General features: G+C 39.1%; 1 protein-coding gene across 4 annotated transcripts in view; it reads right to left on the bottom strand.

Moving 5' to 3' along the window:
* Positions 1-26,475, bottom strand: part of cadpsa (Ca2+-dependent activator protein for secretion a) — a 102,091-nt gene that overhangs the window by 38,783 nt on the left and 36,833 nt on the right. Inside the window, exons 11-20 of one of the 4 annotated variants that reach the window (XM_032550049.1) lie at positions 26,087-26,299; positions 21,142-21,278; positions 19,306-19,493; positions 13,960-14,061; positions 13,800-13,863; positions 12,773-12,896; positions 9,809-9,877; positions 6,589-6,695; positions 6,153-6,161; positions 4,029-4,185 (exon numbers count right to left, since the gene is read on the bottom strand). In XM_032550049.1, the coding sequence (XP_032405940.1) occupies positions 4,029-4,185; positions 6,153-6,161; positions 6,589-6,695; positions 9,809-9,877; positions 12,773-12,896; positions 13,800-13,863; positions 13,960-14,061; positions 19,306-19,493; positions 21,142-21,278; positions 26,087-26,299 (1,170 nt within the window). The remainder of the gene's footprint in view (positions 1-4,028; positions 4,186-6,152; positions 6,162-6,588; positions 6,696-9,808; positions 9,878-12,772; positions 12,897-13,799; positions 13,864-13,959; positions 14,062-19,305; positions 19,494-21,141; positions 21,279-26,086; positions 26,300-26,475) is intronic. The other 3 variants (XM_032550051.1, XM_032550050.1, XM_032550052.1) reach the window with 3 other exon arrangements.

Raw genomic sequence — 26,475 nt, 5'->3', positions numbered from 1 at the left:
CTGCTATAATATATTTTACTCATGCGTCTAGTTACTCTATCTGGGCAGTTAGAGCTTCTGCTGGGATTTATACCAATATGGTATAATATGTACTGATAATGAACACCCTGTTTTAAGGGTCTATGACAACACATAATGAAGTAATCGCCAATAACTTAATCATTCTAGCATTTTAAATGTTATAAAGCCAATAATGATAACCTGTCAATGGTGTAACCAGGTGTTACTTTATTGATTCAGCAATAACCTAAATCCTCTATCAATGCGGGTGACACCAGAAGTTCATATGCACCCACTACAAAGACCCATAAACCTTTTAATCCTCACTGTCTGACATTGACCAAACTTCTCCTGTTTCAGGTCAGTTGGAATTATCTAAAATATTTCTATTCAATAAATGCCACAATATTTATAGAGAGAATATAACAACGATGAATTCATTATTGTCATCAAGATTAGAAGTTTGTATGTCTTTCCTCAGTATTTCATACCATCACCTTTGAACTGTATGACTTGGGTCAAACGTTTTGGATTTTCTACCACAAGATTCTCACAAGAGAATCAAGTCAGGTTGGTTTGCTGCTTCACTCACGCACAACTTTTTCAGATCTGCCCCACAAATGGGCATTTTGTAACCACTTTGATTTTATGCTTAGGACTATTGTGCATTGGGAAGATTCATTTGTGCCCAACCTTTAACTTCCTGGATGAGAGCTTGGATGTTGTTTCAATATTTCCACATAATGTCCTTTCTTCAGGATTCAGTTGATGCACCTTTGGCTGCAATCCCAGCAGAGTGTGTGTGTGTGTAGAACGATCTCAGCCAGGCTTGAATATCTGGACGCTGTAATTTTATTCCAATCTTCCTTGAAAAACTGTTCCAGTTCTGTCAGGTTGGTGGGGATTGGCTGTGAACAGCATTCTTTAAGTCCTGCTTCAAATTCTTTACTGGACTGAGGTCTGGGCTTTGAGTACACCACTCCAGAACATCCACCTTCTCTTCTTGAAGTCTGTGTAGCTTCAGCTGGATGCTTCGGGTCGTCATCTGGCTAGAAAATAAATGTCCTCTGAAGTTGTAGTTCTCTGGCAGATGGAAACAAATTGAGCTCTAGGATTTCTCTAGATTTTGCTGCGTTTATTTTGTCGCCCACGATCACAAACCTTCCTGGGCCTTCTGCAGAGAAGAATCACCAAAAAGCACGATGCTTCCACCACAATGCTTCACAGGCAGGATGATCTGTTTGTGGTGATGAGCAGCCTTTGGCATTCGGCAACAATATCGTCTCGTCTGATGGCCAAAAAGCTCCGCTTCAGTCTTCTTCCAAGTGGAAGAAAATTCTTCCAGTTGGCCATGGGGTTTCTGACAAAATGGGGTTTAGTTGAAGATGTATTGTTTATTACTCTGATTGAGTAACAATCAGAGGATTAAGCAGACTTACTTCCTGATTTTTAACCTACTAGCCATGTTGTATGTCTGTAGTGTGTGCATGTTTGTGTGCTTTTTTGGGGGGATGGGGTCTGAGGTTGTGGTCAAAACTTGATTCTGGTTGCTGCAGGTAAGTCATCTCTTTAATGAACTGCATACTCTTGCCTGCAGGAACACTGAGGAGCAGTCTGCAGCCCTGTAAAGGATACACTTCAGTGTTCACAATGTGGACTCAATCTAGAAGGTGCTAATTGTCCCTTGGGAATGTGTCCCCTTTTTAGTTTGCCAGCCGGGAGTCAAGGAGAAGGCGAAGCATCGTCCACTTATTCGGCGTAACTGAAAAGACTGCAAATAGCTTGTTATGCTCACTTGTTAGTGTTATTAAATTGGCCTCCTCCTGATTTTCCTTCACATTTTCAGCTGTGTGAAAGTAGCAACTGAAGTGCATAGCAATGGACGTGGTTACACAAGGCAGCATAAAACAAGGACATTGCTGGGTGCTGGTTAGAGTACTGAAGAAAAAGATCACAACAGAGACAAGCAGGCTGCTATAATTAGAGTTAATGTTTAAGAAATTTGGCAGCCCAAGACTCTGGGCATTGTGTGTAAAGGTTTTGTACAATCTATGAAAACATTAATTCTTTTTAAAGACCTTTAAATATGTTTACATTGAAAGAAAAAAAAAAGATGCTCTTTGATAGGTTCTACAATTGTTGAACCTCAAGGTAAGAAAGATCAGCATCACTGTTACTTTTCTATTAAACAAAAACACAACTAGAGTTTGATAGCTTAGTTGTAGAGGCTTTTTGACTTGAGTAATATGACTGTAAGGTTGAGCTATTTTGTTTTATTAAATTCTAAGTGTTTGTGATTATTCCAGTATCTGTATGAAGTTTGTCTGCTAGCCAATAGCCTTAAATTCATTCCTTAAGAGTCTGACTCCCCCTGCAACTAGAACACACTCTGCGGTCCCCCTCTTTACACAGGAGTACCTCCAGCCCCACAACATCCAGAGCATTAAAGCGGAGGCATTTCGTAAATTATTGATATGTTATTCCCTCATCAAAAACATACATGGATTGTTGCTTCGATTCTTTGGTCCATATTTGAGAAATCCTTCAATCTCCCATGGCAACCATTCGGGGGTGCCTAGGCGCTTGCTCATACAAAGCCCCGCATGTTTACCCAAAGCTTAGAGTTAAAGTCTCCAGCCGAGCATTCCCCTTTCAGCCCTGCCCCGTCCCCGCCTCTCCACTCAGTTCCTCCAAACTAGTGGCAGCACCAATTAGCAAACACCTGGTGGAACTTTAGTGAAAAATGTAATCTATTAATAAGTATTGAAATCCAATGCATGAGCAATACTGAGAGGTCTCAGCATTCTATCTAGTTCTATCAAAGGTTACATTCACACTACATCCTGAAGTGACCCGATTCACTTCAGGATGAAGTGAATTGTTTTTTTTTGCCTTAATGCAACCTGTATCTGATCTTTTCATGACAGATTTTTTCCACTGTGATCCAGGCCACTTGGACATATACGCATCTGATCTTTTCAAATGTGACCTGAATGGCCAGGTTGCATTCATCTGACCTGAGCGTCATTGACACTCGACAAACGTCACCATTCTGCCTCCTGATATGCGGAAAAACAACAACCATGCCGAACAGTAATGAGGATTACCTTGCTAACGTGCCGCCTCCAGTCGGACAATTTTAAAATCGTGAGATGCGCTCCACCATAACCGTTCACGTTTTTTGTGGCGGTTGGTAAAACACTGAACACGCCCTGTATGTGTGACGTTATTGCGCCCCCTACTGCGCATGCAGAACAGTTCCAGGTCACTTGCAGTTCACACGGGAGATCTTATAGTAGTTGCATATCTTTGGAAATGAAAACAACCACGGCAAAAACAAAAGATAAGATTTCACAAAAAAGAAATCGGAAATGAGAATTAAAGCCTTCAGTGTGAACATAACCTAACATTATTATGTGTCCTTTTCGACTAAGGCAGGAAGTAAAATAACTATGATTTGACGTAGAATCAACTGTTTTGTTGTTGAAGCTTATATAAGTTTACAGTAACAACGAGGCTGGAAAAATCATTTCATGAGTAATATAGATGATGTCATATTTTGCATTTATAAAACCTCAATTAAATATAATGCTCAGAGAATCAAAGTGACTCTACATGTAATTAACGCCTCTGTAAAACAAAAATGTCAGTCTGCTTCTTACATGTGTTGACTTAACTGGAAAGGATTTAGCGTTACAACCACCAGCCTCCATATTCCATGCAGAGTGCGCACACACAGTTCAGAGTTTAGTAAAACTCTGACCCATCTGTCTCTGCAATCTGGCAACGCAAAATATGATTCAAGTGGCATCTGTGCAGTCGCTCCCTCTACATACAAACAAGTTAATTGCTTGAATGAAGTAGCTCACTTATGGGCTCAACATGCCGCCTACCCTCGCCAAACTACATCTACAGGTTGAAAAAACAAAAATGCGTAACTACACGAGTTCATCTCACAGTTCGACCTTAATTAGAAATACATTTCATTGTGTCCGCATGGGATTGTTGTTAATTTCTAAGTCACTCACAATCCACTCTCAGGAAGTCGTTGAGCAGCTGGAAAAGCGGGAAACTGTCCCAGCTGTCAGGCGGCTGGATTTCAAGGGCTGCATCCATGTCGGCCGAGTAAAGACACAGGAAGGTCTCGGCATGCTCCACCATCAGGTCCGACCACCACGCAAAGGCCTTCACACATTGACAGACAAGAGTCCAAAAAGCAAAGGGAAAACATAAAGTTGAGAATGAGGAAAATATGTATAACTATAATCAGCGAAAGTGAATCTCTATTAATATGCGCTTGCTAAAATCTTAAATAAAAAACTAACGATAAAATGTAACCTCACTGATCTGCTGGAATGACTCTTGGCTCTCTCTTTTACTTATTACCAGGTGGAATTAAGTTGCTGAAAATAAAGAATTTATTGTGGGATCTCAAGAGGAGGCTTCTTCACAACTTGGGGTGCAAACAACAGTTTTTTTGGCACAGAGATCGACATGCTTTCCTCAAGGCCCGCTGAGGGAACAGCAGAAGCTCCTTCACAAGCATGGTAGGGAGCTACTTAAACACTTACCCACAGCTCCTTCACTTAGTCGGTCGGAAGAAAGGAGCCAGCGAGGCGTGCCGCACACACATCTCTTAATCAAATAGGTGCAGTGGAGCAGGTGTTGGCAGCCCCGCTACTCTCATGCACATCGAAAATACAATATTGTCCATGCACCGCTGCTCTTGCTGAGCCTCGTAGGACAGACTTCTGAGGATCCGTGGTGTTCACATCAAGCTGTTAGCACTGTAATGTGAATGTACCCACTAGTTTCTATGGCACTCATTGTGGTGGGAGAGGTAGAGGGGGATGAGGGGCTCATGCACTTGCCATAGCAGCTACTTGCAGCGAATACTTGATGTGGGAAAAGTTGGGAAGAGAGGGACAAGTCGTTGCCACTCATGTAACAGCGTCTGATGACGACTTGATCTGACTTGAATGAGTTTCATGTGCAGTATATTCAGTTATTTAAACATACAAAGGTGGCAATAAGTTAAAAAAAGAGAACATCTGGATGAAATGCTCAGCGGGGTTATGAAAAATGCAGTTTCTACACATACTTTGCATTGCACACGCATTGCTGCATAAATGTCTAGCAGTAGAGCTTTTTCTATATTCGCTATGAAGGTGGCCTTAAAGCGTCATAAACATAATAGATAAATGAGAGGAAGATGAATTGGACTTGCAGAAAAATATTTTTTAAAATAGAAAACCTTAAAACTTCTTTATGGTAATTAAATGAAAGTTTTGAGGCCGTTAAAAGGTTTTTGTTTCAAAATTGCAAAAACTTGATGAATATTTGTTACATGACAAATTTGTGCCTAAATACTTTTACAAGATATCCAAACATAGGGAAATGCTAATTTGAGATACTTTGGATTGAAGAACTATTACGTGGTACTGTATTTTGATTTGGAGTATCTGTTGACGCCACCTTTGTTTGTCCACAGATTTCCTAACTGAAAAGCCTTCCTTTTTTTAAAAATTTTTATCCACTTTTACCAAAACGTTTAGGAAAAGATTTAGCCTTCTGTTTGGGGGGTTTCAAGTTTTACTAGACATTGTTTGAAAGATCATTTTATTTCAATCCACTAATGATAATTAAACAAATGGTTACATAAGCGGCAAGGAGGAGGGGGGTTGTAAACATGAGTAAAATTGAAGACGGATATCAAAAAAATGAGCGAAATTGGAGGTGTGGTGTCAGGCAATAGAAAGCAGGCCTCACATTTCTTGTCTAGTTCAACAACAGGAACTTTATTCCTGTGCCTTTTTCTTTATAGTTAGCTTGCTACAGGAAGTAGGAAACAGGCCGGCATATTAAGGAATGATTTAGGGTAAATTCTTGAAAATAAATAACAGCAACAGACAACTCTGACATTTTTTTTGGTTTTCTCAGGGCAAAGGTCTGTTTTCAACTCTGCTGAAGTGCTTGTCAGTCCTTCTGTATGCAGCTTTAGCATACAAAGTACCGGTACAAGCACTTGGCTAGCAGTGGATATGTGGTAAGCATAATGGATCCTCTGCAACAACAACTGTATCATTATGTGCATGCGGAGGGCCTGGAGGGATCAGGACAGAGGGTCAGAGATAATACGCTGAATTACATACCTCTTTTCCCTGCTCAATATATGCAATGTGCAGACCAAGTAAACAATTGAAATAAAAAGCAGAAAGGAAGTAAATACATTTTCTTTCATAGTACGCAAAAAAAGCCTAAAAATAATTAAAGAGCTAGGCATATGAAATGATAGGTCTATGAAGCTAACACGCTAACACACTAACATGCATCTCCTTTCAGTTTAACGTGCTCCAAGGTCAGTTACTGCAAATGTTGTTATTATTGACCTTATACTATTATGACTCCATTGTTAGAGTGTGAGCAGTTTTTGGTTTGAATATCTCCTTGGCTTAGACGTCTTCATTATTAATAATAATCGTACTTGCAGGCCTTACACAAATCAGTAGCTAAAAGACATATTTTAGGGAGCTGTGAATACACTGAGTGTGTGCGTGTGTGTGTGAAGATGCTTAACAGCACACTGACCTCAGCATGGTGTTCCTCATTCTGCTGAAGCACCTCGATAACCAGCTCAGACAAACGGATAGTGTCCTCCAGCTTTTTGGCAGGGGTGACTAAACGGCCTACGTTTTCTGAAGCACAGGGGTTAAAAATCAACAATCACCTTTTTTCCCCCACCTGGGGCACGGCATTTTGGATAATGTTTGCATGCAACCTAAGTGTCCTAATGAACTAAAGGAAGTACCATGCATGCTGTTAAATTGATTACACATTAGATCCATAAGTTTCAGTCACTCAAGAATTTGGATTTAACTTCTGTCTCGCAAGTGGCTCATATTTGGCCTTAAATTGATTCAAAACATGTATGTACGCTAAAAAGTTTTTAGTATATATACATGTTTTACAACAGGTTGAGTAAAAGAAAGAATAAAATATCCTCTTACTATAACTGGAATCAGAGCACAACACTGAACATTGACTTCCATCTCAGAGATTAGGCATTTAAGTACAATTTAAAACCAATTCATATTTGCCTTGGTTAAAGGTCATTGTCCAAAGTCACACACAATGCATGTTTAACACCACCAAAACTGTGTTAGTTTTGGATGTAAAAGAAAGCTGTCTCTCTACCTCGCTATCTATCTATCTATCTATCTATCTATCTATCTATCTATCTATCTATCTACATCAATCTCTCTGTAGATACATAGCTATATATGAGGAGTTGTACCTTTACAGAACAGTGATGACATCATCTAATAAAAGCATGGACATGACGAGGGACATAAGCAGCAACACTGAACATTTATCATGCAGTAATGTTGTCATCTTCTGATTTTATCCAGAGGTTCTAAGTTACAATGTGTCTGTTAAACTTACATTTCACAATAAATGTATAAATACATGAGCCAAAACATTGTGACCATTCAGAGAAAGATGATGATGACCATCTCATAACACTGGTGGAAGTCTGGTTAATTATGATTTATTTTCAAAATCAGCTTATTGACAGTTTCATGTTGACACGTTTCCAAAATCCTGACAAACAAGTGTGTTACTCCACAATGGTCATAATATGTTGGCTCATCACTGCAGGCTACACTGAATGAAAACTTGACCTCCACACCTTCATTGTGTTCAGTGAGAGGTGTATTTATACTATGGCCAGAAAATAATCTAACTTCTTGTTTGACAGAGTCTTGTGGAATCAACTTATGACAAGTTCCACTAACCGGTGTTTGTAAGTCAGAGTAGATTTACAAATCTGTACGTAAAAGGCCATGGTATAAGGATGAGAATGAGTTTAAAAGTGTTAAAATGCAGATGATTTTGATAAGGTATATAAGGCAGATAATGGAATTTGAGGCAGAAACACCATAATACAAATCAAAGTGCTTCCACTTCATCCATTATGCTCATATATCAGAAGAGCAAGTTAAGTTTTATCACTTACAATGGGACAGTGAAGTTAGCAGGCATAAAAGGCACGCCAGGACTCTAAAAGTAAAAATTGAATTATTTGAGACTGAAGTAATTTGGTTGGATGATCATTCAGAGGAAGAATACACAATAACCAGGCTGCTCAGCCTACTTTCAGACAAAGAGTGCATAAAGAAACATTTGATGGGAGATTATTAGATTCAAGTCAAATACGGTGGGTCTCATCCATTTACCTTCGGCTTCCAAAGTCGTTTTATATTAATTAACCCACTGAACTACAGTTTTGAGGCTGATTCACAAGTTTTCTTAAAAAAGAAAAACATATGATGGCAGTACCACCATCAAGTGACAGTGATATTGCTGTTATAAACAGTCATGTATGGAAAAATGAAAATAGCAGGTGACCAAATACACACCCTTGTGGTATGGCTGTCAGGATGCATTCTGCCATTTGGGCCATCTATTGCTAAGGAAGTGCAGCAACAGACAGGAAGCTGGCTGCAAAGATAGCTTATTATTGTTCAGGTGTGTAAGGATTGTTTGTCGACCTGTTTGACAAACAGGTTATATTATTAGTTATAATAGTTAATATAACTAATGGAGATCAAAAATTATTTTGATTTTAAATTACATAGCTAGCACCTTTAGCTGAAGCGAGCTGTAATCTTTATCAGGTTCTGTCCGGAAATGCTAAAATGCTTTGAAATGATACCTTGCGCCACTGCTGTTTTGCAGTCGGACATGTTGTTAAAAGTTTCTCTTTCAGTTAAAAACAAATGAATTTGATCCTTTAGTTTCTTTTTCCATCACAGTACCTATTATTGTGAAGCTTCGCTATGACATTAGTAAGACTTCTACTGATACTTTAGCTTCTAACTTTTGCAAAAAGCTGATCAGCATATTTATCTTGACTTTTCTCTCCACACTGAGAATATAAGAGGTTTGTGAGATCGAGGTTTTCTGAGTGATGCACTAGATAAGGTTACGTTTAGGACATCACCTTGATCCTTTGCTTTTTTCTGAGATTTCTCTACTAGGTGTGAGGTAAATTAAGAGAGCAGGTCGCCAGGATGGAGAAGAGGAGGAATGAGAATGGGGGGGTTATCAGGATCAGGGTAAGAGAGAAGACATGAACATTAAGTACATATAGCATAGGCAAAATAAGGAGGAAGACATACATCAATAAATGCCAATTTTACACAGACTTTTAAAAATGTTTAACCTACTACCCGCAGGTTTATTTTTAAGGCGTCATTCTAAATATTAACAACAAGAAAATTAAACACATGATTTTTTATTTCAGGTATGTGCAGGTATGTGTAATTTCAGGTATTTGCAACTATTATCCGGATGTAATGTCTAGTTGAAGTTCTACACATAAACATAGTTGTTTGTGTCAACAAAATGAGGCCTAAAAAATGTCCAAAACCGTTGTTTAGATTTGCTGTTGCTACGGCTTTAACACTTGAAACAATTTACACGAAAGCAAAGTAAAAATGCATTCAAGTCGCAGACAGACAGAAAATGGGAGGCAGGACAGCCAACACAGATAAAGCAAGTAAGTAAGTAAAGAAATCCATAAAGCACTTTTGACAGTTGTGGAAAAATTGCTGTAGGACACTTGGAACATAATCTAGAGAATATCACAAGTTAGTCTTAATAAACAGAGTACAATCAAACCAAAAGATGCTAGTCAGCATTAAAAAAAAAAAAGAGATGGTTGGCACACACTGTCTAAAACGGGAACAATACAAGAATCCATAGGAAGGCGAAACGAAGCAGGGAAGAAGTGAAAGATACTCACGAATAGTTAAATCCATCACTTGAGACGCCAAGCAGAAGACAGGATGCTCATACATCTCTCTTTTTTTCCCTACAAACAGAGGAAGGATACCAAGGCATGCAAGAGGCCAAGGTCAGAGAGGATGAGCATAGGAAAGACCGGTGGCTCAGGGGAATACTGCGTGATGTTAAAATACCAGAATGATAGTTGTGGAATACTGTTTGACTTACTAGGTAATGTAGTTAGTAAGGGAAACGCATGTTATTCATATAATGTCCTTCTATTTGAGTACGAGAATACCTAGCTATAAACGTGCATCTGTATAACAACGCAAAATTTATCTTGTACAAAACTGTCAAGTAGGGGACAAAAAAACTCACCTTGTAATTCAGAGGGTCTGGCCTCAGAATATCAAATTTCTTTAATTTGTCTGTAAATATACTGTAACCAGGTAGACATGCTCAGTAACATACAGTGCATCCAGCTTCTCTTTTTCCCACATGTTGTTGTGTTACAGTCTTATTCCAAAATGTGTAAAAATTTCTTCCTTTCCTCAAATTAAATCATGAAACATGCTCATACCGGTGATTAGACACTTTTTTTAAAAGATGTGATTTCATTCTAAGAAGTGACTGAATATTGGTCTAAAAATGGCAAGAGCAACTAAATCAAAAAGAAAGACCTCAGGATTAAGATTTCTGTGTTTTGCCATTACAATCATCTAATGAAAATAAGGGTGCATTCAGACCGGATAGTCTGGTAGACTTAGTTCGATTGGGGACTAAAATGACAACATTTGTTGCATTTTCAGAACTCTAGTTCGCATTCACACTGCACTGTCAAACGACTAAAACGTACTGAAAACCTGTTCCCCCCCGTCGCCTGTGGGGGCGCAGCACCAAGATCTACTGAAGAAATCGACACAAAACCTCTTAAGAAGGCCGGCGCAACTTCCTTCTTCACAAAAAGGTAAACAAAAACGGAGCGGTGTCAGATTTTAGCGGTTGTAGGATTTCTTCATTCATATACATTACTGGTTTGGACATCGCCTGTTAGCCGCTAAAGCTAGCGTTGCTCCTGCAGGCGCCATTGCTACGCGGTGAGTCTGCCCACCAAACCAGGCTGCTCCAATGAAGGATGAGCAGGAATCTGTCACAAAATGATCGGAGCGCCTTTATTTCTTACCCGATTTCTATAAATGTGGCTTAGATTAAAGCTGAGAAAATTGCTGATGTTTGTAAGTATTCTCCTTTGATATAAATCTATAAACAGTTTGGTTTCTATCAAGATGCAAGGGAGGACTAAGTAAATTGCTCTTTTATATTGGTGAATAATTACATAATTGCTGCTGTTAATTTTATTAATATGTCAAATGTAACAAACCGTGACTCATATACTGTATATATGGGACATATGAAATATGTCATCCTATTTGATGATTAAATGTGCAAACAAACGAGGCAATTAGTCCCGTTTTTGTCATTTATTAAAGGTCCACAGCAATAGGGATTTAAGCTGATAAACAGTAAAACAATTTTAAGCCATTTATATTCTGCTTTTCCTCGCTTTCTGTGTCGGCACGCAGAAAGACCTGACAGGTTTTCTATCGTTTTAGAGTCCATTTCAACCGGACCGAGACCTAGGTTTTTAGGCGGATCGGAGTTCGCTTTTTCAGTCCGTCTTGGAATTCAAATTTGCATTCAGACCTCCCCAAAAAATCAGACTTTCTAGACAAACGGATTAGAGTTTGATTCAGGACTCTGATCCTGGGTTGGTCTGAATGCACCCTAATGTTTTTGATATGAAGCCCTTTATTCTGGTGGTACCAGGTTGCTTTGTTAATAGACTTTATTTGGTTGTAAAAGTTCAGCTCTGCGTCCATGATGTCGCCTCGGTTTCGTGAAGTTTGATGAGATTTTGCTTAGGACTCCTAGGCCTGTTGCGATAACAAATTTTGACGGACGATAAATTGCCCCAAAACTTATTGCGATATACGATAGCATTGCTGTTTTGAAAACATTTTGAAGTAATATAATAATAATAATAATAATAATAATAATGACATAAAAATGCAAGAGCACATTCTCAAAGATCAATAAACTTTACATTCTAATAAACATTTAAACAGTGGAACTGGAGGACCCTTAAGATATCAAAAATAAAGAAAACAACAGAAACAACAAATAAAATAAATTATGAAGTCTCTGTAAACAAAATTATCTTTAAAAAAAAAAGGACTAGTTGAGACAAAAACAAATCATTGTTCAGTTTTTGGTAAAAAAAAAAAAAAGGGAGAATAAAATCAAGCAAATGAAAATTATGGAGTTATTATTTATCATGCAATTAATTGATTTATTGTGACGGGCCTAAGGAAGCCAAATGGCCAATTAACTTTTTATAAAAAATAAAATAAACATTCAAGTTACAATATAGGCTTCAGCAGCTCTTTTGCTGTTTGGGTCTAAAAATACTAAAAAAAAACAAAAAAAACAAACAGTATGAAAGGAATACAAAGACGGAAAGAGGAGGCAGAGAAAACTAGCAGAAGGATTATGACTTTAGATACAAGAAGGAACAAACTGGGATATGTAGGCAGAATGCAATTCTGCTGAAAGAGGCAGAAACACAGTTAGCAAAGAAACGGTATTGAATGCATTTTTACTTCAATGCAGACTTTTGTATTAAATAGCTAACATATTTAGATTTCTTGGCCTCAATAAGAGGGAGTTTGTCTGTTAATGAAACTAACTAAAGCAGCGTGAACGGCTCTAGAATGTCCTGGTGGATCAGTGTACTGATCCAGTGGACCAGAACCAGTTGATGACATGGCTTCCAACATCATCACTGGAGTTCAGTCAACTCATCCTCTGCGATCAAGAAGGATTTGGACTCTGAACTCTTATTTTAAACCTTTACAACAACAATTAGAACATTTCCGTGTTGTATTGTCACTTCAACACAAACGGTGACGGAGCCTCAATGTACCTTCCAGTTTTGCATACTCTGACAGGCGTTGGTAGTTGACTATGGCGGCCTGTTCCAGACACTTCCTGATCACAGCCTTGACATCTTCTTGTGGGACCGGTGTCACAACATCTTTCATCAGAACCTTCCCAAAATAAAGATTGCAACATAGTTACATGTGTTCACTTTTTTTTTCTCATAAATACAAAGCAAATGCATGTAAATAAAGTTGAATTACAAAAGTAATGTTCTTTAAAGTAATGACATTTTCCCCTGCTAAGAAAGTTTGACTGCATTAGAGGATTTCCATGTGGTTATTTTTAATTATTTTTCCCCTATTTAACTGGACATGACAAAACAATCTATCCAGACCCAAATATACAATAATAGTGGCCCATCCTACACACAGAAACACAAAACTATCCCCACATGAGTCTAAAAAAAGTTATAGTTGCCAGTGAGATTATGGTTCTTTGAGTCAAAATATAGTAAAGTGGTTCAAATAAACAGCAACAATGTTGTCTTGATTTATTTAAGCTTATAAATCTAACATTTTATGTCCTCTTGAGAAACAGCTGACCAGCAGTATGAATGGAAAATTCTGAACACAGAAAATATGTTCTGATAAAAATACAACACAATTCAATGGAGGCTCTTTCACACTTGCTTTGTTAATAGTTTCTGTCTGTCTGTATAGCTCTAGTCTTCCAGGAAGAAAAAATATTTTACTCTCAACATTCTTTCAGCTTTTAGCAGCTCAACTCTTTCCATGATTACTTGTCATAAAGTGGATGAAAATGTGCCAGAACTCTGTATTTAGACAACCAGAGACACTCCAGAACTGGAAAACTAAGGAGAAAGCTAGAATTTCAAGAAGAGTCAGAAATAAGCACAATAAAACTATTAGAGCAATGTGGCCAAAACATGCAAACAATTAGAGAACAGAGAACTTTCATATGAGGACCAAAAGCAAATTCTCTAGATCAGTACAACATATATACTGTATATGTCTTAGCAAATATTTTAGTGTTTGTAAAATATGACGTACCCTTTCAAGCAAGGACAGAGTTGCTTTTAGTGCTCCCTCTGGTCGTCCAAATGGAAAACAGTATCTAACAAAAGAATGAGTTCATTTTTTTATTTTCAAAACCTCAAATATTCTCAACGCTTTCAAAGTCTTGACATGTTGTCTTTGATCCGATTTCTACCTGAAATGTGTAATCTGGTTCTCCAGAAGCACTCGTAGTCTCTCTTTGATTTCTTCAAAACGCTCCTTTTCCTCCACAGTCACTGTGCCGATCCCATCGGGTCTGACAGACGATTACAACGAGAATGACAACGAGTAGACCACAGAGAGTACCAACAATATAATATACTAATATACTGCACAACAAAGGAAGCATAAATATAACAGCACAGGCTTCAAGAAAATATCCATTCATGTGCCATTAACATAATGTAGAAAGTCTAAAGATGTCATCCAAAGACCAGACAAGCAGGATAATCTACCAAACAAGCACAGGTAAACCATTCAGCTAAAAATGGAAAAATTAAACAGCTGAATTGATTTCTTTTTGTAACTTGACAGTCAAAGCAGAGGAAAGGTGAGAACATTTCAGAGTGACAGGAAAAGCAAAGTGTCACAGGATCAGCAGTAATTCGGTCTGACTCCTACTAGCATGTGGATGGCGCGAGACCAGAGGGGGAGGCTCATGCTGAGCTGCTTCAAAAATGTGGAGCAGCATGCAAGGAGTTCCCGACACATTACGTTAGATGATTGGTTATGTTATGTCCTTCTCAGTTGGTCTATACAAATACAGTATTGGAAAGGGAGGTGTGTGTGGGAGGGGTGATGGCTTTCTGAAACGTTAAAAATGAAAAGGAAAATCCAAGAGGTAAAAAAGTCTGTGATAGGCTGATTTAGTTTTAAGTATTTCATTAATTACTGAGGCCATTGCTGGTGTTTGCTAAGCTTCTTTCGTAACTGGACTTCAGCTGAGGTTGACCAAACACTTTTTCTATTGGAAGGTAATCCAAAGGAAATAAAGTTTGGATCTTATAATGGATGACCTGTGGTACAAAAGCCGATCTGCTTGCTGAGCTTGCTTTATTCTTCTCTGCTTATGAGTGGCTGCAGAAAACAATCTTTACAGTCTTCTTCCTTCCAGCTTCTAGTCTATTAAAATAGTTTTTAAAACACAGTAAAACTGAGTCTCTTTCTTTTGAATAAAATAAAAATTCCTAGAAATTATCAAGATATAAACACCTGCCCACAAAAACGGCCCTACTCAGCTGTCTGGCATATAGTGTGTGAAGGTATGCACTGCAAAAACACAACATCTTAGCAAGTGGATGTTTTCTAATTTTTAGTACAAATATCTTAGTACATTTAAAATAAGAAAAACTAACTTAGAAGTAAATTTTCAGCAAGATACAGCAGCTTGTTTTAAGTCAATAATTCATTAATATTGATTTTTTTTTTTAAAGTGCCAGTTCTATTGGCAGATTATTTCACTTACAACAAGACATTTTTCCCATGTTGTAAGTGACATAATCTGACAATGGAAATAGAACATTTTTTTTATCAATACTAAGAAATAATTGACTTAAAACAAGCTCCTATAGTTCACTGAAAAGTTACTGGCAACTTAGTTTTTTTGTACCAAAATATTTGCACTAGAAAGTACTTGGTAAGATTTTGTGTTTTTGCAGTGTAATGTACACACATCTGTGAAACATTGTGTTTTGGATGGTATTCTTCTCATTTATGATTTTTTAACACAGATCCGTTGGCGCAACATAATCTAAAGTTTCCACGAGTCTTGTAGCACGTCTATCGTTTGTGACACGGTTGTGTCTGAGTGGGCTGTGAGCAGAGTGCATGTGACAGAGCAGGCGTCGGACTGTTGGCAATGACAGTACGATGAGAAGCAGAGGACATGACACCCCCCTTCCCTCACATGTCATTTCAGTGGACAACGAGGAAGCATCCGCTGCAAGGGAGCTGCGTTAAGACTCGGAGAGGTGCCACTTTTTGGTCCGCTCCTTAAAATCTTTCGGATGGTTAGGTCCGCTCGTTTTCGACGCTGGGCTTTGTTTACAGTCTGGTAATAATGTTGGTTCAATATGAATGAGAATCAAACAAAACGAGTGGACGTTATTAGCAAAATAAAAATGTCTCCAGGATCAGGATAAGAAAAATAAAAAAAAACATCTTTCTTGTCACTATAAAAGAAAGAAGAAGGAGATTTCACACTAATTAAACTCCTGCATGGCTCTGGTTTTTTTCCCCCTCGTGTTTTGTCTGACCTGCTGACCTCACTGCTCAAACGATGACAGCGAGAAAGTGAGCCGTCAGTGGTAAAGACAAAGCTAGCTTTTTACTGCTCTGTAGGCAACATCACGTTTTGTCATTATGCTGTTGTCGTAGCAACCTTCCAGATCTCTCAGGTCTTCTGGTTCTGGTTCTGCATTTCCTAGAACCAGAACCAAACATGGAGAAGAAGCATTCAGCTTCTATGCAACACAAATCTGGAACAAGCTTCCGAAAAACGGCAAAACAGCCGAAACACTGAGTTCCTTTAAATGTAAACTAAAAGCTCACCTGTTCAGAGTTGCTTTTGAAACATAATAAATGAAACATTCTGATGTTTAATGATGGAATTTGACAATATGTCAAAGTTTCAATTGTTGACTGTGTGTTCCATGACTTTTTTTGTGTATTTATGATGTAAAGCACATGTGTCAAACTTAAGGCCCCAGGGCCAAATCCGGCCCAACATTGCTTTTTATGTGGCCCTTCAGACTCTAAAGAGACACATAAACAGAACCATCAAGATAACAGTGTGCTTAAATATTGTTTTATCAATCAATACAAAACAGTTTTTATCTGTTTACTTGCATATTGCATCAATCAGTTCCTCCACTTTCTTGCGAAATATTGTGGAAATTCACGCCAAATCAACAAATACCTGCATTTTTTTTTTGCTCTAGTCCATAATTGTGAGTTCATTGCCAATTTCTCGCAAACATTGTGAAAACCATTGGATGTAAGTGACAGTTTACTCCCACCTGCAGGTGGCAGTATTTCTTACTTCCACTATACAAGCTGCCTCAGCCTCACTTAATGTCAAGTTATAGTCCGCAATGATAAGGCGAGTAATAAAAACTCGAATTTACCATCATATGTAAGCACAAATATTTCTAAATAACTACCACAAACACTGTTTTACTGCAAAAAAATCACAAAGACAAATGCGAAATCCTGGAGTGACTGAAAAAATGTAAGAATTTATTTATATTTTACCTGTTAAACATGTTTCATCAACGCATTCCGGCACAACCGGCCCTTTAAGAACATTCACGATCTTGTTTCAGCCCAAAATGAATATGAGTTTGACAGCCCTAATGGAACTCACTTTGAACTGCCTTGTTACTGAAATGCACTTTACAAATAAACTTAATTGATTGATGATTGATTATCCATCCATCTACCCATTCCTACTTACGGATAATGTATATGATGTGAATATTATGACATTACCTACATAACTGTTGAGTTCAAATTCATACGCCACATACTGAAGTCCACTTCTACACACATCAAGCAGAGACCTGCTCTGCCAAGTCCAGCGACGGTGCCTGGAGGTCGGGACGTGACAGGTTGACAAGCCGTCATGTGTGACGGGCCAGTGTCCCAGCTGCCAGCGCTGATATGTGTGCTACTGTGCACACACCTCATCCATTTCACCACCACTACTCATTCACCCGAGCCTGGAGGTGCTGGCACACACCGAGATGAACTCGGCCGGCCCCCTGCCCCCGCTAAAGTGTCAGGATTTGACTTTTGTCCAGCTGAATATTGATTCTATTTAGATACGCCGCTTAGCTCGGACGTTTTCCCCAAATGGAGCGCAGCAGAAGAATTGGGTTTGAGTTGGAAAATGTCGTCCCTGTTTTATTTATGGTGTATTTATGTTTCTATTTATTTATCTTTGTTAATTTTAAGATAAATAAATAAAATTAGACATTAAAGACTATTTATGTCTTTAATGTCAAAACATCAGTGATAGGTTTGCGAAAAAATCAGGACTAGGGTGATCGACTATCTAATGCGGCAACTGTGAGGTAGAAACTTTCTTTTTTTTAAATGGTACTACGATGGTTGTCAATGTTTTTTCCAAAAGAAAAAAAAATAAATCTGAAGCATCGCACGCATAAGTATTTAACCCTTTCAGTTTAACACCCCCAAAATGAAACCCGGTGGAAGTCATTACTGTCAGAAGAAACTGTACAGTGAGACCAGCCTGCTCTCCAAGAATCTTTCTTTATCAGGGATGGGAAAGCTTGCCAGAGTTCAAATGGAGCTTAAACAGTTTATACAGTAAAATCTAATGAGTTTGCTTGGAGGTTAGTAATATGTTAAAATGGTTCAGTCAAAGTCCAGACCTAAATCCAACTGGGAACCAATGGCAAGGGTTAAAAACTGATGCTCTCCATCCAGTTAGATTGAAAATTAGCTAGTTTGGAAAGAACAAAAGTCAGTTTCTAAATATATAAAGCTGAAGGAGCGATACAACAACGACTCAGAATCTGAACGAAGTTCTAGGGGTGAGAATACATTTGCCAGACATGTCTACCTCTTCCCATTTGTTTGAACTTGAACTGGTTAATATTTATTCCTCTCAAACTTGAGTTTGTACATTTGCCTTGTATGCTATCTATGTTAATCTACAGAAACAAAACAACATTTGGGACTTGACTGCGGTTGTGTAAAGTAGCCTCTACGTGATGAAGCCGCTTACCTTCCAGGTCCTGGGAGAACCGCGGCTCTGAAGTCCTTTTTCTTTATGAACTCCATAATTTTGAGCTCTCTTTTTATGGTTTGAATGGGGGCATCAGGGTTGGAGGGGATCAGAGCATGTTCGAGTTCGGCCTGACATATCGGCCGGTTTATTAATTCAGACACAAGTTGACTAAGTGCGGTTAGGAGGTAGTGGTTAAGGGTTCAGGGAACGGTGAAAGGGAAGTCATTTTGTAAATGTGGTAAGAGGTTATGTGGGAGAGGAGAGACAAGATAAAGCAGAGACGTGAGCATGCAGGCAAAACGAACACAAAAATGTAAAAAACAAAGACTTAAAAATAAAATATGAAAGCAGATGCAAGAAATGACAATATGCATGGAAAGTTGTGTTGAAAATAGGAACGGTGTGTTTTAAAAAGAACCAAAACTCAAAACCCTCATTAACTTTCACTGCAATCAACAATGCTAGCAATTTTCTAATAATAAAAAAACAAAACATCAAATTTGTTCTCATGATTTTTAACAGAAATCATGAGATTGCTTAATAAAGCATTCAGTTGTTAAAGAAACAATTCGCGCTCTGCTGTGGAAGCTTTCAAGTCTGACTTTTTACTCCAGATTCTTTGGGATGTGGTCAAGCACTTGTTTTTTTGTTTTTTTTAAAGATACCACTAGGATAATTCATTTCTCCAGGATCAATTTGTAGCACTAGGGGGAAAAAAACCCTACCTGCAGGCAGTTTGATCTTTACCTGTTTCCATGTACGTGGGAGGCACAGAAAGCATAGCTGTAGTGAAGCAGCGTGGGGTCAATCATGGCTCCATTCTCGGCCCTCTCCAGCAGATCACTAAGGTAACATAAGTGCCGATGGCAGCCTCTGACGCCGTAGCGGGCACAATATTCATCCAAGACAAACACCTGGCCGGGACTGAACCAACCCTGTGGGAAACACAAGCACACACACGCACACACACAGCACTCCTTTATGACCTCTGGAGGGGCAAGCGGACCTGAAAATGTCCAAGCTTAGCTGCTGCTTTTAGGAAACCACTCACTACATGTGATGATATTCCATTGAAATGTGAAAAATTAAGCAAATTGAAGAAAACATGTTTGCATTTTGAGAAAAAACAAATATGATGATAAACTGGGTAGAGCCGATCTTCTAAACTACTGTTAAAAATAAATAAATTAAACACCATGACCAAATGTAAAGATGATAAACAAAACTTTTCACTTGATTTTAAGTGTTATTTCTTTTCCAAAGTGAATCGGGTTTTCTTGTTACTCCACCTGGATGTGACGTTTATTTAAGTAGAACTTTATCAGAGATGCAGTTCAGCTCAAACCGATTCACATCTCTGGCAAATTTGCAATATTTTATATTCAACCAAAACGTTGTTTTACATTCTTAAAATGACACAGGTGTCTCTCAAAAGACAAAATCAAAAATCAGTTTTGATTTTTTAAGTTCACATTATATATATATTTAAAAAATGACAAAAAATTTTGGTAAAAAAAACATTGAAAAACTCTATATTGCCATAGCAGCTCCTGAGCAGCTTTCTGCATGTTTAAGCTGGTATTTATATTTTGTGAAGAGTGTTTGAGGTTGTAAAACCTGCTTTCACCCTAATTTTCAGCTCTCAGCACAGGTTCAAGTCAGGACCTTTTGAAATGTTACTTTGTCTTTCAGTTATCAGGAGAATAGAATAGAAAGAGCCTTTAATGTCTCAAGAAGGGACGTTAAAGCAGCAACAAATATGAAGATTCACACTAAAAGTTCACAATATGTAAAAACGATATGTAGGTGAAGTTAAAAGATTACTCTAAAACAGGAATTTACAAGGGGTTTGAATAATTTTGAGAATATGTGTTAAAACAGGGGTTTCTCAAAATGTGACGAAAATGAAAACAGTGTTTGTCAGCCAGTTGGAATCATGAGCCATTATGAATACTAGTCAGTTTTCTGCTAGAAAGCCTTCACATTTCTTATCTCTGTGAATCCAAGAACTCCAGCAGACAAAACGCTGGAGAAAAAGGCTCAACGCAAAAGATGTCCTTAAAATCCGACAGGTCTGGAGCGTTGCTTTAAAGGTAGAGTGTGAAATTCATAAAGTCAAATTTAGCACACCGCTAGCCTCCCACCAAATAAGACAGCAGAAACCGAGTCAGAAGGTCCTTCAACAAAAAGCTGGTTTAAAGAAGTGGAGACTTAAACCACTTATGTATTTTTTCTGCTTATGTATTTTTATGTTTCCCTCTAATGGATTTTTTGTTTTCAGTTTCGAAAGGGTGGATAGTCGTCATATTTTTTTTTTTTTTAAACTTCTATTTTGGCATGAATGTTTTGAAACATAAGAAGTAAATCATGAATTTAATTGAATTATTAATGTCTCATCATCCAATGATGCCCCGCCCCCCTCCACATACGACCTCTCTTTAATCTAATCTATTGTCCTGACAGGCTGAGGTTCAATCTTGAACTTAAATAATGAGACCTGATTTACCCCATCCTGCTTTGGTTTACTACCTTTGTTTTGTCCATTCAACTGAATCCAAAAGCTTGAAAAACAGTTTTTCTTACCAGGCAGGAGTAGGAGTCATTTAGTCTGTGGTCCAAGGTGAGGCGTTGCACTAACTCAAACAGGGAGGCGTGGTCAAAGTTACACGGGTTGGCCGAGATGAACTCATCCATGCCGTGCTTTTGGGCTCGGTCAGCGTCTGAGTGAAATTTCACAACGAAACCGTCCGATGAGCAAATTGGCAGGAAAAAAGAAACAGAAAGAGATGACGAATGTCAGAAGCTGGCAAAATAAAGCAAGCACCATCACCTTAGATTATCATGCTTCAACATCAATGATGTCAGGAACCACAGTTTTATAAATAGATAAAAAAAATAACAACAATAAAAGCTGTTTATGTATTTATTGTAAAAACTCGTCTTTATTACACTGGGTAAAATAGAAGCGCAGTAATTGCAGTTTTCCAGCCGATTACCGAGCTTTAAAAAAAAAGCTGGATTGCTGATTCCAATTTTGACTGATAATTTTTTTGTCTGAAATGTCGCTGAATGGAGCAAGAAAGTTGCAGAGTTGGCAACACTGGGGTGACTATTGTTAACCACAAATGTGCAGGCATGACCTGGGGGGGAGCGGAGCTAACAGTCAAACCTCTCTCACAGGAGAACAGAAGAGGACGGTGGTTGATTTTTAGATCTTTGCTGAGGTAGATAAGATCAGGGGATAAGATCGGCTTCACATGTAAGTATCGGCTGATCGTCGATCTCCCAAAATTAAGGAAATCGGCACCAATACATTGGCTGGCCGGTAAATTTGTGCACCCGTTGAGTAAAAGCTTTTGTATATATGAAGGACTAATCAGGGCTATCAGTTCTAAAGATTTATTTTTACTCATCTTAAGCGAAACAGACAAAGTTATCCTAATCTGGCTTTATTTTCATATCGAACACAGTCTCAGTATTAATCTGGATCGCTCAGAGGACAACATCTTTACGTTTCAATCATTTATGTGACCCATATTAATTCTACTGTAGGTTTCTTATGAGTATCACTAGTTTGGACTAATCAGGCAGGAAGATATTCAGGATTTCAGGAGGAAACTGTCATTTTGAAATCCCCACATACGTATTCAGTTTCAATGCAAAACAATGGCTCTGACTCCGCATTGGACAAATCCTCTGCATCAGCGGAACGCATTCCAAGTGCTGGACGCAGGCGGCGGGTGGGAGGGGACCACAGCTGCTGCCGCTGTGCTGCTGGCAGGCTGCTTCACTGCATGGCTGATGTCAACAACGCACAAGTCCGCAAGACCAAGAAGACCGGACCTGTGAGAACCTGAAGGATTACAGGCACTGACAGCCAGCTGTGCAACAACAGCTCAGTAAAACTCCCACCTGGACTTTTGGTTCCAGAACAGAGTGGTTTTGTATCTGGGCTTCTAACAGTTGGCCTGTACAGACAATGCAGGGCCTGGATACATTCATATCACCTTAAATCAACTACAAAACAATCTGAAATTTTAAAACAGTCGTTTTCTTCACCTTGAAATCGTCATGTCATTTGCTTTTGTCCCGGACAGTTACTCTGCTCTGACACGTTGCCGTAAATGTTCCACATGGATCAACACAGAAGATCCACCACCTGCAAATATAGCAGTGGTTCCAAGTCCTATGAAACTGTCGTTTGTGTAAACTGCTGGGATATGTTTTTCAGACTCAACTTATTTGAAACGGTGAACATTAGTGAAAAATACATTTTGCTTTATTTTTTATTTTATTTTGATTTCAAACATGATAGAAGTATAGAATCACACACATGAACAAGGAGAGCAAAAGAAATATTTTTGCTCCACAATAATCTTAACATGCTCGAAAAGCAAAAGGAAGAAGTAGGAAACGTATGAATTCCTACGCCATAAACTCATACAATATTTTCAGATGGACCCTCAATACTAAATCAAAAATAAATAAATAAACAAGTTAATTAATTTTCCATTTTATCTGGGTTTACATATGTCTAAAATATACATCCATACCCACACATCAAGCACAATCAAAAATTGTTTGATTTACAGTCAAACAGTTGTTGTTTTTTATCCAATTGATCCTGATTACCAAATCACACGGTCAGGATCAGTTCATTATTTAAATCCCTTGGAATCTATGAAGCATTTTGTTTATTGTCATCAGGGCTCTGTTGGACACTTCCCTGTTTGTCCAAAGTGACAGTGACAAAGTCAGAAAGTTTTAGTCGGTGGACCCTGTTTAAATTCAGTCCTGAACGGACAGCAGACCCAGGCTCTCCCCCATCAGTTAGCGCACACCGAGGGTCGATGTGAGCAGAGGTTATACTTAGCTACACAGCAATCAGGAGATTTGTCAGCCAACGTCCTCTTCACTGCCTATCGAAAACACCCCAGCTGTCAGTCAACAAGCAAAACAATGAGCTGGAAGCTGATTTTGTCCCCTAAACAAGTCGCTGCACCCCACCCTGTTTCCCTCCCCGCCCCCCCAAAAATCAAAAAAGGTGACATTGTGGTGCCCCTTTGGTTTGTAGCTGGTGGGCTGTCAGGTCTATTTGATGTGAGTGAGAGGGAGTGGAGGCGGGAGGGCTGGACAGTAACATGCAGTGACATTAGTCACCCCCGTCCGTCTGGGCTGGAGAAGGATGGCCCTGGCAATGATTGATGGATGATATTCATTTATAGATCCGACGAAGGCAAACTGAGGGGCTGTGTCCCGGACTTGGCTTTGGTCAATCACAAACATTCTGGGCTTTTTAAAGTCTGGCTTGCTTTTTATTTAGATTTTTTCTTTTGATGGACCACTCATTTCACGGAAAAGTAAAAGAAATTCCAGGTTGTTCAGTTATGACGGTAGAAAATGTCCATTTAAATGGTCAAAATGAATCTGGTTAACATTCCACAAGCTTCTCACAAAACCTCCAACAACTTCATGGTCCATTAGCGGAAAGTGCGAACAGGCGTTTTGGTTTCTGCTTAGATTCCTTCAAAAACAGCTCTAAGATCTAGCAGATGTATACTAAGACTGAAAGCTTCACCATCTGACCGGTGCAGCACTGCCTGAATCCTCAGCAGTGGACCGTTTCAACCTGCATGGCTTTGATGTCGTTCAGTCCGGTTTCGGTGCTCACTGCAATACTACAGACTGAACTCAGGCCTGAACATTCAGAGACACAGAAAGGCAGTTACAAAGCCAGCCTTCTGGTCTGTCCTTCACCTGAAAAAGGACTAATGTCCCAGCAAGATTCAGAGAAACATAGATTGACATAAATTGATTCTGGCCCGGATTGTAATTCCATTACTTCTCTTTATTTTGCCACTTCAAAGTAAATGTTTTTGTTTGTCTGGTTATTCTGTTATATTTATGTCATGTAAAGCATTTTGAGCTGCCTTGTTGTTGAAATGTGCAGTATAATTTGACTGACTTGACAATATTCCCTGGTCAATCACACAGCTTCTCTGAGATTATAGTCTGTCTGCAATAACAGCGCTGACGAAATAAATGTTTATGACCTTCAGATTTTACTCTTGCTACATAAATGCATTCATATTGAGTGCTATACATTCTGAAAGTAAATGTTGGATTTTTATTACTCAACATTTCGAAAGCCAACAAAATGTGATTCTTTCCACGGTCTTTACATAAATCAAGAAAACACTGCAGAAGAAAGACTACTTTCCTTTTTGTCACAAAAGCTACAGTACAGCTGTAATCTTCTTCCGAAGTGTCAAAGCAAAACTGTCAACGTAGGAAACGGAAACTGTAAAGCTCAATTTCACATGTACACAGCGAAGCTTTCAGCGGTGTCTTTGTTGTTGCAATGTTTTAGTGTTGGTGGGGAAGTCGGCGGCCGGGTGTCAGAGGCGACGTGATCTTATATTATTGCACTGATACATGTGCGAACTGACACGCAGTTATTTGGTAACATTGAGCGAATGCTGCCCAATTTAATTGTGTGGCAACCACACTGTATTATTCATGACCTGGCACTTTTAACTTAGTAATTACCAGCTGCTGGGTCTCAGTGGGACTCCAGGGGTTGTGTCAAAAACAGCTCTCTCAATAAATTCACTTACGCAAACGCAGGAGTATTTCTTCATAAGACGACCTTCTTTTATGTGTATACTCTTTGGACCATTACTAAAAGAAGAAATAATCCCCTCTGACCCCCCCTCATCGCTGTTCCATGTGTAACATTTGCTAAAACCTGTTTCTTGTTTGGCATTGATGAAGCGTCTACCGCACAGCACAAACAAATAAATACCAATAAAAAGGTGAGAACAGGGCCACATAAAGCCATATTCACTCTGACTCAACGCTGAATGTTTTTTTTTTTTTTTTTCAATTTTTTTTCTCCGAAGAGTTTTTGCGGCGCTAGTGGCTCGTATTTTTTAGACAGTAGGCAGACAGGAAGGAGGGTGAGGAGAGGGGGGAAGACATGCGGCAAAGGTCGTTGGGACCGGGAGTCGAACCCGCGACGTCCGCGTCGAGGACTAAGGCCTCCAAACGTGGGGCGTGCTAACCCCCTGCGCCACCACAGCACGCTCCTGAATGTTTTTTATGGTGTATACTATATGTAGCACAATACTTAAACAGGGTTGAAGGTTGAGTGTTGGGCATCAAAAAACGCACAGAGAGAGAAGACGGAAGGAAGTACTTACAGTTAAATCCAGCTACAAGACAGCAGGGTTAGAGTGTACAAGAAGAGGAAACAGAGAAAAAAATAAAGAGAGAAGCAAAGCCACTGGCTAATAAGCCAATGGCTAATAAAATGGAAGTGGCAAATGAGGGGAAAAAACAATTACGTGCTAAAACTGAAAGTGCTGAAAACAGACAACATTTCAGGATGGACTGAAAACCTCACAACAACCAAAAAGCTTTCAACTGATTCAACATAAACTTGCTTACCGATTGCTGTGAGTTTGGGTATTATACACATAGTAGACATGAATGTTTAACACCCCGCCCAAAAAAACCCAAAACTTACAGAACTGGGAGATGGGCGCATCGAGTTGCGGGGCAGTGCCGCCCCTGGAATTCAGCTTCTGGACCTGGGTAGGGGGCACCGGCTTGTGGGACTGACCGGTGGCCCTGTACATGGCCTGCACCCATAAGATGCGGTCCTGCTCGTCGTCGCTGGCAAATATCACAGTGTCGCCCTCTTTCACAGCGTTGAAGAACGTCCGGCCGCCTTCCAGACCTGAAAAATGGCCAGGAGCACACAGAAGGTGGCAGCAACGTTATTCGTATAACAGTTGGTTTTGTCACTGCAAAAACAAAGCATGGGTGTGTGTTACACAAACCTGGAATAAGACTTGTAAAGGTCATATTTAGGTCTGTCACGAAAAGAAATTTTGCTGGATGATACATTGTTCC

The sequence above is a fragment of the Xiphophorus hellerii genome, chromosome 20, assembly GCF_003331165.1.
Source record: "Xiphophorus hellerii strain 12219 chromosome 20, Xiphophorus_hellerii-4.1, whole genome shotgun sequence".
Lineage (NCBI taxonomy): Eukaryota > Metazoa > Chordata > Actinopteri > Cyprinodontiformes > Poeciliidae > Xiphophorus > Xiphophorus hellerii.
The sequence above is the reverse complement of the archived record's forward strand: the minus strand, read 5'-3'. Positions and strand labels throughout refer to the sequence as shown.